Source organism: Sciurus carolinensis, chromosome 10, assembly GCF_902686445.1.
Source record: "Sciurus carolinensis chromosome 10, mSciCar1.2, whole genome shotgun sequence".
Lineage (NCBI taxonomy): Eukaryota > Metazoa > Chordata > Mammalia > Rodentia > Sciuridae > Sciurus > Sciurus carolinensis.
The window spans coordinates 50,263,149-50,277,812 of NC_062222.1; the positions used below are offsets into that span (position 1 = coordinate 50,263,149).

A 14,664-nucleotide genomic window follows, 5' to 3' on the forward strand; every position below is an offset into this window, starting at 1 on the left:
AGAAAGATACAAAATCATTGTTTACCATAGACCCTGTCCACACATCACATGTCATGTGTGTACGTGTGTGTGTCTATCATTTGAAGCTGGGAATTTTTCTAAACTTTAGGACAATACTCAATTTTAAAAATGTAAAATTATGTATAATCATACTGATGTCTGTTAACAGCTCTAACTTTAAAATAACTTGAACCCACAATTGCAAACTCATTCTCTCAAATATACTTAAAAACAGTAGCTTAGTCTAAAAATACCAACTACATGAGATCCAGATAAATTTCTAATTAAATAATAAAATGTTTATTTTATTAGAAATGATATTCTAAGTATGAAATGATTCAAGATGAAACATAAATTAAAACAACATATTTTGGTACTTTGATTTAAAGGTATTTCTATTATCTTAATCTTCTTAACCCTAAGGTTCATCACAATTCCTCTTCCATCCATAATGGCCTTTCTATGGCAACCATAGGAAATAGAAAGTTCTTAGTTTAACATTCGCTCTCTTGTATCTACTATGCCCTGCTTCCCTCAACACCTCAAAATGCTATAAATCATCACCGAGGTCTCACGGTCTCATGGGAATTCACTGTATGCCAGCAATTCTCAACTAGGGATACTTTTGCCCCTTGGGAACTTTTGGCAATGTCTGGAGAAATTTTTGGCAATCACAATGGGGAGGGGAACAGGGATACTGCTAAATATCATACAACGGAGACAGCGTCCCCCCCCCAAAAAAAAATTTCCAACCCAAAATGTGCCAATACTGAGAAACTTTTCTCTACAATGTACCCATGATGTTATGCCAGCTACTACAATAGAGAAAGAATAATTGTATGGCATGGTTACTGGTTCCAAGGAGCCTACAATCTAGATGAAGGGGCAAAACAATTACATGTTTTTAATTCAAGGTATTAGTTTTGAGCCAAATAGATAGCATATATAAATTGTATAAAGAAATAATCACACAGGCAAATCCATACAGATTTATACAGAAAACCTCATAGAGAAGACTTGCATTGGTTCTTACAGCATAGAGAAATAAAAGGGAGAAGAGAATTACACAGCAATGTAGACCACAGGTTAGTTAGAGGTCACTCAGGGGACTTGTGTAGCTAGCAAGATGGGTAAACGCTGGAGGAAGCATAAGAAGCAATCATACATGAATGGTGTCAGATGATGGTTTTCCTTAAATTTCATACTGAGGAATATACACTATTTGTAGGAAATGAAAACTTTCTGAACATCTGTCATCATTGGGACAATTAGTGGGTAAAAATGAAAGCTCCTGGATATTAGCACGATGAGTATGTATAGAACAGACTGGAAAGGTGTGGTGGCAGAGAAAGCACAGGAGCAATCACTCAGGTCTGAGGCAAGGAAGGCGCAGGTTGTGTTAATGACAGGAAAAGACTCAGCTTCAGCCACCATTGCGTGAGGAGCAGATGGACCTTGAAGACCTGGGGAATTGGTGTCAACAAGGGCCCTGAATTTTTAAGCCCCTTGACACCTTTTCCTTCCCACATCAGCTTCTGCCACTCTGTATTCTGGGATAGGCTCCCAGTTTCCTTTCTGACAATTCCCAAACACCATTTCCGTTAAAACTCCTGCAAAACTGATGTGCATGCTTTTTGTTGTTTTCTACATCTCTTCACTCACCTTTCACTCAACCTTCCCTCACTTGCCCTCTCACATGCGCATCTACTAATTTTACTCTCAGGTCTTTCCTACTATTTGTTACTTTTACTGGACCCTGTACCATTAATAATCCTTAGACAGTGCGGCTCAGGAGGTATTTAATTTAAAAACCCTGCAGAGAGAGGGTGAGCTGAGTTCAAGTGGTAGAGAAATACACTGGGAAAATTCTTTAAATCTGATTTTAGACACTGCATTAAATTCAAATGGAGACAATTCTGTTCAGATCTGTGAAAAGAAATGAATTGTCTGAGAGAAACTTCTGATGTTACTCTCAGTGAATTATACACATGGTAGACGGTTTATACTGTACACAGCTTTTAAAACAAGTCCCAATCTGTATGTAAATGCAAGGTTGGAAAAAAAATAATATTTAAAGAAAAGGATATTCCATATATTTTAATGCTTGTATATGAATACAATCCAATAATCAAGTATCACTGAGGGCACCCAGAAAGCCACATATTTTTTAAATAAAAGAAACACTTTAAATCACTAGATGTAAATCAAAGTAATAATCCCCTAGAATAATTGGAATTTGAAACTATTTCTAAGAACATGAAAAAAGTATAGAAAATGTCACTTAAAAATAGGAAGAAGTTTATGTAGAAGAGGCATGTTATGAAACAACTGAACCTGCGGCCCCAGGGTGTACTGGTTTTGACCCCTGCCTAGCTTGATGATCTTCTATTTATAGTGTTTTCAGGTGCTCTATAAGAACAAAAGATCTTATTGTTCCTTCTCCCTTTTTCTAAGCAGAATGCCCTAGTCTTAGGCACATCAAATGCACGCATTATCCAAGTTCAAGGCTGTTAATGTTTCTTCCATGTTTAGGGAGTTTGTATCTTAAAGCAAACTGCTGATCTGACAGGCTATTCAAAAAATGACTATTAAGTTAGCCAACAACTATTAAAAGTAACAGTATACTCATAAAGCATATATAATCCATTATTTTCTTTCTAGAAAAAGAAAATCCTTTGAAATTTTTTGCACAAAAGTATTTTCTATTATCTTGTTGGCTTTAGGTTTGGAATAGGATTCCATAAATGCATATTGAACATTTGTTACATACAATGTATGATACTGGACAAATAGTGGAGAGATGAGAGAATCACAGGATATGAAAAATTAACTGTGTAACATTGTTGAAGCTATGACGAAGTCTACTACAGAGAGATCCTGGAGAGGCCTCAGATGTATGCTGTGATCTGCTCAATGTGTTAGAGGTAAGAGGCTTTTGGGACAGGAAACAAAAGGTTTTCAGAATATGAACAAAGTGTGGGGGATAGTCGAGGGGATACTCTGTGAGTGCAAAGTGTTCTCATGGGACTATGGTGTAAAGTGCTTAAAACAGCAGATGAGATCAAAGGAAAGGCTAAAATAGATCATAAAAGGCCAGCTGGATTCTTTGGATTCTCACCAACATCTATCTTTCATTTCTCCTCTGCCTCAATATAGGATGGTATTTGCTTTTGTTGGTTTAGTTTTGGTGTGTTGTTTTGTGTTATTGTTATTATTTGGAGCAGAAGATGAGTTAGCAATGGAAAACTACATTTCCGTTCCTCCTTGGCAGACATGGGTAACCAAATGACTAAATTCTGGTGAACTGGAATATAAACAGAAGTTACTGGATGGGACTTTTGGAATGCTACTTAAAGGAGGGGGCTGATGATTATGCCCCCCTCTGCCTTTTTGCCTGGATTGTGGAAGTCATGGCTGACCTACACAGGCCTTTTATGACCATGAAATGATCTCAAGAATGAAAAAATAGGGAGAGCAAAAAGTCATACTATTAACTCTAAATTCTTTCTGTCTACTGCCACTTCCAGCCAAATACAATTCCTAACTGACTGGACTTCAGACTTAGGCTGGGGAATCTGAACTTCATCTGTTTATTATCAAGCCAGCAAAAGTTTTCTTCAGATATATACTTTGAATAGAAATGTTATAAGTAGATCCTAGTAGTGGAATAAAACTCATCAAATTTATTTTATAAATACAATTCCAAATACTCACAAGAGTATAAAATAACTTTATTTTCCACATATAAGTAACTAGATTAGAATTTACATACCTGTTTTAAAACTGGAAAAAAATGACTCCCAACTTTCATATAATAACTGGCTTTCTAATAACTGGCTTCATTATAATGGGACTATTAGAAGCCAGTAAAAACCAGCTTTTGTAAATTGCATTATTCTGTGAATAGCAGGTCATCTATCTCCTCCAAAAAGAAGGATAAATCATCTATTTGCACTTAATAGTGATCTTCTAAAACATCAAAAACAGATGATACTCTTGACTTAGAAGAAATAATGTCCCTATTAGTGCTACAGATTAATCAGAAAAGTCAGCATTGTTCCTCTGACCTTCATATGAGTCAAGGACAGAAAGTTTGGGTCACATTTGATTGTTCACTGAGCCTGGCATCCATATACAGTTTAGCAGCAATAAATAAAGGCAGGGAAAGATAACAGATATTATGGTTTGGATGTGAGGTATCCCTAAAAGCTCATGTGTGAGACAACGCAGGAAGGTTTGGAGGAGAAATGATTGGGTTATAGCCTTAACCTAATCAGTGAATTAATCCCTCAGGGGATTAATTGAGTGGAACCTGGAAATGGGTGGGATGTGACTGGAGGAAGTGGTTCATTGGGTGCATGGCTATGGGGTATACATTTTGTATCTGGAAAGTGGAGTCTCTCTGTCTCTCTCTCTCTCTATCTGTTTCCTGATCACCATGTGAGCTGGTTCCCTCTGCCACACTCTTCCACCATGATGTCCTGCCTCACCTTGAGCCCTGACGAATGGAGGCTGCTATCTACGGACTAAGACCTCTGAAACCGTGAGTCCTCTAAAAAACTTTCCTGCTTTACTGTTGTTCTGGTTGGGTCCTTGAGTCACAGCAGTGAAAAAGCTGACTAAAACAACAGTTGTGACAGATTTCTCCCCATTCCCTAAAATCAGTTACCAGAATTAAGCCCAACAAGGCAAATCACACTCAAAATTTACTCTCCCTCATTCTTGTAGCATAATCTCCACAATGACCTTAAAATAACCTCTAAATTATTGTTATTACTAAAAAGGAACCACGCCTCAACAGCAAAGCAACGTAGCTCTTTAATGTCATATATCCAAGCTTCTACTATTCACTGCATTCTAAAATTTTCCTCTTAAAAATCCATTCTCACTGATGTCACTGTAGTTCTGAGGGCTGGACAATGTTTTTCAATTCTGAAGTAAGTAGTGAGTTACCAAATAAGTTAGGAAAAATGAAACTCCCACCTCAATTCTATAATGCTTCACATGTAAGCTAATCACACTGGGAATCAAGTGCCCATGTTTCAAAAATAAGGACATGTTGAGATGCCCAAGGAGATAGCAACTCTGAAAACTGACAAGGGAAAAGCCAACACAACCTCACGTGTTGTTGACAACTTGAGAAGGATTTCCCCTGAGTCCCAAGAGTCATTTGTAATTTTTGCAATCTATGTCATGTTGTCATTCAGACATGGCACTACCAAAGGCAGAACAAAGAACCTTGTCTGCCAGGTTATCTTACTTAGAAGCAAAGGTGACGAGCACACAAGTGTAGGGCAGAAGAATGAATAGATAACAAATGCAGAGATTTCAGAGAGCTCACATTACATCCAGCAAGCTCCAAAGAATTCAGATATGCATAAACTCATTTGAAAGGAAAAGAAAATGTGATGAGGAATATCTTTTCAAAGAGCACTGGTCTTGGAGGAGGAAAAATTGCTTAAAGAAGCATGAAATAACTCGCTGCTATATTAACAGAAGCTGGAAAGACTGAAGGCAGAATTTTATAGGATCCAGTGGAAGGGGCTTGAGCCATCACATAACGTACATAGAACAAAACCCAGAGGAAATAATCTGAGCATCCAAATCACCAGAGGAAAACAACTCTCAGTTTCCCCAATACTCTATATTGTATTGTCAATTATCAAGTTCAATCTAAATTCCTGCTGCAGTAAAAACTCAGTAAAAATGCCCTCTGTTATCATTAAAAAAAAAAAACCTATTAAATGTTCCCATGCAAATGGAACTCAACACCATTTTATGTGACTGACTCAACTTATCCTTACAGTATCCACAGAAGGCAGGAGGGAAGCACATGTTCTCTTTGTTTCACCAGCAAACATGTGAAAATACAGAAGGTTAAGTGCGGTGACCAATTCCAGGTCATGCTCAGTCCACTGGTTCCTCTGGTGTCAGAAAAAGAGCAGAAAAACCAGCTGGTGAGTGGATTTGGAGGGGAAGAGAAACAGATTACAGCAAAATGCTAAGCAGAAAAGAATGAGAGGAGGGGTGGAGGATGGTAATTAAAAGATGAAGGTATTTAGGTTACATTTCTAGGAAGGAAAAGGTACAGTTAAGAACACAATCTATCATTAAAAAAAAAAAAAAAAAACTAAGGTAACCAGCCAGAATATTTTAAAATAAAATAATCTCTTTATTGCTTATGGTGTATAACTGCTGGCTGGATTCTAAACAATAGGGTATAGAATTATTATCTCTTTTGAAGTATTACTATCTCTAGGGATTTTTTCCTCTCTTTGGGCTAAATTTAATATTATGGAATTAAGAACTAAGTAATCATGAATTACAGTCAAATAGCCAAGGTCAATAAATAGATGGTGGTTCAGAGCATAAAGTTAAAATAAATAAGAGTTTCTGGTCCATACAATGTTGTTTCTCTAGAGATGCCAGGTAATTATTTATTTTTGTCTTTGGAAACATCCAATTTAGACAAATTTCTCAAGTATCTATTTCATTTGTTACTAATTAACTTTTAATTCCTCAAGTAGCCCAAAGGAAGATAAGTGGCTACATCTACATCTTGCATCTCAAGTGAACTTCTGTTTATCATAATTAAGGCACTATCCCTTTCTACTTCAAAAATCTTCCTCTGAGCATTGTTGTTACTTTCAGTTTACTTGGAATTTTAACTTTTTTTCTAAGTGGAAATTAGCATAAATGCCCAAATTAGACTTTAGGAACACATAAGTGTTACTATTTATTTGAAAAGTAAGTAAGGCTTTTTTTGTTTTTGTTTTTTTTTATAAGTAGGATACAGCAGTAATGAGCAAACCTAGCATCGAAATTTTTGTTCTCTATATCATTCCTCAATAAGAGGAAGGAGGCCTGGGGGTGAGGAGGCTAGAATATTCTTCTATGGAAAAAAATCAAGGAAATATTAAAAAACTGGTGAATATATGTGAAAATGGTATAGAAGCTGGCTTGGAAGAGTTTCAACCAGCCAAATGTGTGATAATTTGAGCACCAAATGATAGTAATGATAATAATTGAATAACAAAAGGACACATGGTTTCAAAGTGAATCTAAAAAATAAAGGAACTAAACTCGTTTTTATAGAGGGATACCAGCCAATATGTAGGGGCTTGATAAAATTTGAAAAACTTTATTTTAAAACCATTATTGACATAACTGATTTGAGAAAAGATGACCCAGAGATGCTAAAACTCTCACAGTTGAATGTTTGCTGGCAAACAGGGTATTCAGTTTCAATGTACTACCCTCAGAGTATCTGCTAAGTACTAAAGGAAAAAAAGAAAACCTTCAGTATAGAAATCTGGTAGATACCACCTTAATCACACAATCGAACTAAGCTTCACCAATAATGAAACAAGCTAATATTATATACAATGGCAAGATCCTAACATATTATCACCTACAGGATATTCTTCACCCCTCCCCCCAAAAAAATTAACCTAAGCTCACACGAACCACAGACAGATTTAGATTGTGGAGCATTCTACCAAGCAACTGAAGTGACCTCTTCAAAAACGACAAGTCGAGAAGAAAAGAAAAAATGTGACAGAAATGTTCTAGATTAAAGGATACCAAAAAGAAATATCAGCTTAAATGTACAATTTGATACCTGATTGGATCTGGATCAAAAAGAGGATAAAATCCATATAAACCATTATTGGGACTATGAACTATTTGTTATACAGTATTATTGTATCTATGTCAAATTTCTTAAGTGTGATAATAATATTGTGGGTTTCTAGATAAATATCCTTATTCTTCAGTGATGAATGCATGAATTCTGAAGTATTTAGGCAAAAAGTGCTATTATAAGAGTAGGTTAATTTAAAATGGCAGAGAGAGAGGGGGGAGAGAGAGAGAGAGAGAGAGAGAGAGAGGTGTAAAATGTTAACAATTACAAGTGAAGAGTATATGGGTATTTACTATTCCTATTCTTTCAACTCTTTTGTAAAGTTTAAATTGTTCAAATACAAAAACGGCAAGTATAATATGGATTCTCTATGGATGTTATTTGAGAACTGTCATTCATTTTTCAGTGAACTTTAGAATAGAAGTAAAGAATAAAGATGCTTGAGTTAGAATACTGGGGTTCCAGAATTTCACTTAGGAAATGCATGAACTATGCAAATTACTTAGCTTTGCCCTGCTTTCAAATGGAGATCAGAGGGTAAACTCTGGAAACTTGTCATCACCGCCATTTTTCTAACTTAAAAAATCGTAAATCCATGCAATTCATATAGAATTTATTCCATAAGTTTGAGAGGACTGAACAAGAAACAAATAAAGTACTAAAAACAATACCCATCTCCAACTAAAAGCTCAATAAAATACGAGTTATGATAAGGGTTCTAAGTAAGAAGGAAACTGTGTAAGATACCATAGTACGAGCTGGGGATACAAAGTGAATAAGTGACCATCCTTAAGTAGGTAGGACCAGGAAAGAGAGAAAAAAGCAAGCAAAGACATCTTTATAACAGATGAACAGGAAGGGCATGGAAGAGGCATTGATTAGGTTTAGGGAAGTCAGAGGTTTTGGAAAAGAAGAAGAGTTAAATAGTTCTTTGAAAGAGGGCACTAACACGCTATCTGATGTCACAATGTCTGATTTCATGAGGTTAAAATGAACTACATTATGGTATCTCTCTTAGTTTCAAATTATCATGTCTTTTTAGTTAAAGAGCTATTCTAATATTGAGCAGGTTTACTGAGAAATCACCACAAAGGGCCAGAAAATTTTAATGTGACCATCATGACCTGTTTCAGAACCAAAATCCCTAAAAGGCTCACTGATATATAATTAGTTAAGCTATATATTAATAATTTAAAAACAAATTTAACTTTATGACTATGCATAGACTATGTATAGACAATGATATATCTGTCAATGTGAATTTTAGGTCTTTTTTTAGAAGGAAAACATTAATTGTTCCAAACTTAGCTGATGAAGAATCTTAACCAGAAGTGTTTGAAAACAACCTAAATGTCCATCAAGAAGAGATTGGTGAAATAAATGAGGACATAATGGTCTTTGTCCCTCCAGCATTGTGAACTTCAATCCAGTTCTATGCTGCTGTTAGAGGGGCCTCACTGACCCACAATCTTGGCATGGTATTGCCCTTCCTACAGCCATTCACCAGCTCCCCACCATGTTCACTTAGCTCATAAAATGAGATCAAAAACTAAGCATGGCATTCAGTACCGTATTTCATGAACTGACTTCTGCCTAGTCCACAAGCTTCATCTCCAACATATACACAAATACACCAACTAATTGCAGTTCCCAGGAAGTTATATTAACACCAGTACACTGTCACATCATAGAAGGTCATCCTTCCCATTGTCTGCTGGACTCATGTCCAGACAGGCTTCAACACTCAGTTTAACCATTACCATCTCTGAGATTTGCTTAGCCTTAGTTGAGTGTATAGTCTCTTCAGGGCTTCTATAAGCCTCTATGCATACTTCTGTCATACATTACATACAGGTAGAAATTTATAATATGTATCTCACACTATATTTTTGTAGTTTTTAAGTCTAGTTCCTTCACTAGACTTTGAGTTCTTTAAAAACACAGTACCTTCTCTGAAACACTACAGTCTCCTGACAACGACAGTCATGACAGGTGTACAAGGTGTTAAAAGAATAGAGAAGAAAGAAATTCTCTGCAGGGAGGCAGGAGCAGGAAAGATGCCAGGAAAGGCTTTCAAGAGGAAATGTGAGCTGAATCTTAAAGGATGAGCAGGAATTCACTATGTAATAGGTGAAGGGACTTTTCCCTCAGAATGAAAGCATAAGAAAAGTCAGAGAGGCATGAAGTAGCAGAGATTCTGAAATGCAAGGGCAGCCCACTGTGACTGGGGCTGGACAGTGAAAGATAACCCTTCAAACCTAAGGCAGCTGTCACGCTGAAAAGCCTATACTCAAAGTCAGGATTTTATGGATATCCATAATTGTGAACAACCAGTGGACTGTAAGCAGTAGACAACACAATCAGATTACACTTATGTATTTTCAAAACCATAAACGAGGTGCTTTTTAGAATCTGAAGAGTTAAGATCTATGATATGTAATAAGGTCACTAGATAGGCAGAAAAAATACATTCATTATCCCAGTAAACTGTATTTCCTAAATAATATAATCCATTTATTAAAATTGCATCTTATTCATCATTTTAAAATTTCTTTTATATAGAAATGCCTAGCCCTTTTACCTTTAAAAGTGCACTAACCTAAGTGGACGAGGCATTTCAGGAGCTATTACACTGGGTATAAAAACGTGTGAGGCACAGTCCTCACCTTCAAGGAATGAAACTTCAGCAAAGTAATTGATACAGGTTCACAACAACTGAAATTATAGGCTTTCTGCAAGTGTTAACAACAACATGTAGAGAAGGGACAGATTTCCCACTGAGAGTTGGGAAGGCATAAGAGAAGAGGACATTTGTGCTCCATCTTGATTGAGTTAGGAGAGAATACAAACTGAAAAACCAAGTGTGATTATCCATTTCTAACAATGATTCACTTTCAGGCAAATATTTGTCTAGAAATGGGAGTGACGGCAAAATAAAATAGATAAAGCCAACCAAAAGGGGAAGAAGATAGACGGTCTATAGAGGGTATTTTTTGTTTTAAGTCCTGATATAAACAAATGTTGAATTACTAGTTTCTTTCAACTGTAGGCCAAAATGATAAACCAAAAATAATTTTTCAAGAACTTAAAAACTATTAGGTCACAATTCTGCAGACGTGGAACATAGTATTTTACCTACACCACATTCTTCTTCTACTGATAGGTCAATCCTCTATGAAGGTAGCTGTGACAATCAACACTAACTGAAGTTATGACAAGAAAAAGAAGGAAGGTCTGGGTAGGATGGTGGTGGAAGGAAACTGAATCCTCTCCTGTTCTTTAAATACCACTCTAAAATCCAATTTTCACATACAAACCTTTCCACTCCAGTCTCATAAGCACTTCAAACTTGACATATCCAAAATTGGTGTCATTATCTGCACCTTCTCCTGTGTTTCTCCTCACCAAATAACAAGTTAGAAACTTAGAAGACTTCCTTGATTCCATCTTCTGCACTCTCAAGCATCACAGCCATATTTTAGTAAATGTGAGCCAGTTCCTGAGCTCAGTTCTCTGTAGGTATTTTCTCATTTGATCCTCATTAAAAATCTTATGAGGTGATACCCTTCTCTCCATCTTACCAAAAAGGAGCTTTAGCTCAGAAAGGTTAAGTTTCTCAAAAACGCAATTTTTAGTGGCAGTCAATCTTGACCCACCACTGCTCTAATGCCATGTGACTTTCCACCCTTCCTCGCCCCCAACTTATCTTTTAATACCTAACCTTTTTTTTGATCCCAACCCTAGTACTTAAAATCAAGCCCTATTTCTCATCAGGTTGGCAGTAATAGCCTCTAGTCCTGAGCCTCAAGTAATTATAGTTATTCTCTAAATTGCCATAGAGGAAGTTCAGAAACTGTCCCCAAACATCAAATGCTTGCAGTCTGAGACATTTATCCTGGAGGAAGTGAATCCCATGGTACAATAGAGCACATGCTTTTTCCAAATGGGACAACTGCTTGAGAAGCTCCAACCCACAAATTCCATGCAGCAATGCAGAACCAGCGATTTTTCAATATAGCCTGACCATGTTTCCTGTGAATCACTGGCAAGTATTTAAAAAAATGTGAAAACTCTGAGCAAAACAAAATTCACTTGCATGCTAGATGTGACCCATTAGCACCAGCTTATATCCTCTGAAATATTAGTAATTTCCCTGCTTAAGGTCTTTAGTGTTCTCCTACAACTTTGGGGTAAAACCTGAGCTGTTTGGCATGAGAGACCTTCACTAGCCAGTCTATTCCTATTCTCCCTCTGCATATCTCATCAGGCACCCTTCAAACATTTACCCACTGCTGGACTGAAGTTCTTACATTTCCTGGAATGTGCCCCTCAGTCTGGCTTCTGAGATTTTAATCCATTTTTCTGTCTTCTCAGAGTGTCCTTCCTTTGACTTACTTGTCCCTCAGGATTTAGCTGGGCCATGACAACTCATCACTCAGTCTGGGATGTCCCCCGAGATGTGCTCACGTAGTATCCTATACTAAAACACACCTGGGGGCCTTAAACACTGATAGTGAACAACATTCCTTGACCACCATGTTATTGGGGTGATGTCTGCAGAGGTGGGTACAGCATCAGGCCAGTAACAGTACTTAATACTTGTGGGTTGGACAAATGAATCAACTGAACACCTCTGAGCCCATGAATTCTTTTCCCCTTGATCTTGCCCAGCAGGAAGTGATTCTTCCCCTGAATTCCCTCAACATTACATCCATCTTTTCTATTTTAGAGTCATAGTAGGAATAAGAGTCAATCATCATACCAATTGAATTCCTTGAAAGCAAGGGTCCATGTTTTATCAATCTTTATATCTTCCCAGCATCTAACTCAGCTCCCAGCCTCTAGTAAGCTCTCAGATGCTGGTCAGATAAATCACCATGACTCTAAATGTTAAGCTTCCACGATTCAATTCTATTTCCTTCTGGTTCCTTATCCAAGTGCAAACACTATTAGATAACCAAAACTGTTCCACTCTGAGGTTTGCAGATAAATATTATAAGAGAAATGGGAAAGAAATGGTGCAGAAACACAGACAGCTATCTGATTAAAGGTTTTATTTTAGAAATGAATGACTAGATAAATTTTCTGCTTCCAATTGATTATTTAGTTCCAAAAGATGGGCATGGTGAATAAAATATATTTAAAAACACGTACTATGTATCCTTCATCTAAACCTAGTAAAACACAGCTCACAGTTCTTCATTTGTATTCTCCATATTAACCATACATTAACAACAGCAAACATTTACCAAGAATTATTCCATATGACTAGCAACAATATTAAAAAGTAGGTTTAAAGATTATAAAATTGTGTCTTGGAAAGTAAAATAAAATGTCTAGTTTCTCATTGCTGGTAAGTTATAGGAACAGGTTCTCAACATGAATCTGTGGATGACAAAGCACACATTCTACTCTTTCTTTGCCATTGCCTCCTTGGCCTCAGGAACAGCTATCAGTCAATCCTGTAACTGCTACTAACTGTAAAATACATGTGTTTGATTTTTTAGTCAACCTGAAAAAAGAAATTCTTTTTAAAAAAATGTCTAGTACTATCAATTTTGTTCCCAAATATTTTTAAAATTAAAATCTTACTCATTTTCTATGATGTGATAGAATCTTTAATCATTGAGTTAAAAGTACATTGTCTTCTTGGAACCAATTCCACTGAACATTAGAATTTCACATATTTCACCAAAAATTTCCACTAAAATATTATATAGTGATTAATTAAGTAACATTATTCACTGCCCAAAATAATTTAAACAAGGAATGTTCTATGTACCAATGCAATAGCATGAAGATCCATTAGTGCTATTAAACAGCTTGTATATTTTATACAATAAAAATATTTCTTACCTGAATTGTTCCATGGAGAATTAATGAATATGAAACACACATTCCCTCAGGTTAACGATAGGCTGGTGTTAGTAATTTCATTTGGTACACTTTGTTTTATTTTACATTTGCTTCTTTAAGTATTAAAAATAGAAACTGCCCTTTAGGTTAGAAAGGAGGTCAATTTATTAGATTCATAAAATAAGAGAAATGAATTATAAACTGAAAGGGAAAAGCTTAATAACTGAATTAAAATTAATTTAGTATCATTATAAACAGAATAAGCACATCTCTAAGGAATATCATCTTCCCAAAAAAGCAACTCAAAAACACAACTAATGTTAAATTCTTTATAGCTTTATAAAGTAAAAAGTTGTGCCTTTCAAGACATAGATTAGCCAAAATTATTTCAAGAAATATGATCATCTAACCTTTGAGCTGGCACCTTATTCTGGCTATTCTCTGCCTTAAGACGTAGAAAGCTGCAAAACAAATGTCCAAAAAAAGAAATTCCAGATCTTTTCTCTGTAAGGAGGCTGGACTTGGGTATTTATCAACTTGTTACATTCCCGGAGACTTACACATATTCAACTCTCAGTGCTTTTCTGAAACAAAAAAAAAATCTAGGACATGTTTAAAATAGTAATATTTTAGTCACCATTTTGTTATTAAAAAACATTTTGTAATAAAAATATTAACCAATAATTGAAGTTATGCTATTTTTTATAGTCCAAATTCTAATGAAAATATTTCAGACCTTTCGTGACACTATATCTTCCAATCCAATTTTTCATTTTCAGAAAGTTAATTTTTGGTATCTAGAGACAGTATCCTTTTATTTAAATGAATGTTGAACAAAACATATGAAAAAAATTAAAACTTTTGATCAATTAGTAACCAAGTTTGGTAAAGTTTAAATTGATACATCTTTACTTACCTGTTTCTTATACATTGTATGTTATGCTCCCTTTTCTCTTCAACTTTGGGAAGGAAATATTAAGTTTTTTATTTTTTTATTCCCTTTCGAAGCATTCTCTTCTTGCCTGGCTGCTTTGGTTGTCAATAGCAACAAGAATTAACTGTGAAAGCTCCACTATTTCACTTGAAGATGCGTAAATAAGCCAGTTAGATGAAAGAAAAGGGGAGAAACTTACAACACTACTTATATGGTCAGTGTTCTACCAGCC

At 35.8% G+C, this 14,664-nt stretch overlaps 1 protein-coding gene across 2 annotated transcripts in view; it reads right to left on the minus strand.

The window, feature by feature from the left end:
• Npnt (nephronectin) overlaps window positions 1-14,664 on the minus strand; it is a 70,655-nt gene that overhangs the window by 40,647 nt on the left and 15,344 nt on the right. For both annotated transcript variants that reach the window (XR_007110507.1, XM_047566541.1), the window contains exon 3: window positions 13,909-13,959. Coding sequence is in view for 1 of the 2 variants with exons in the window: in XM_047566541.1 (XP_047422497.1) it covers window positions 13,909-13,959 (51 nt within the window). In the remaining variant the exon portion in view is untranslated. The remainder of the gene's footprint in view (window positions 1-13,908; window positions 13,960-14,664) is intronic.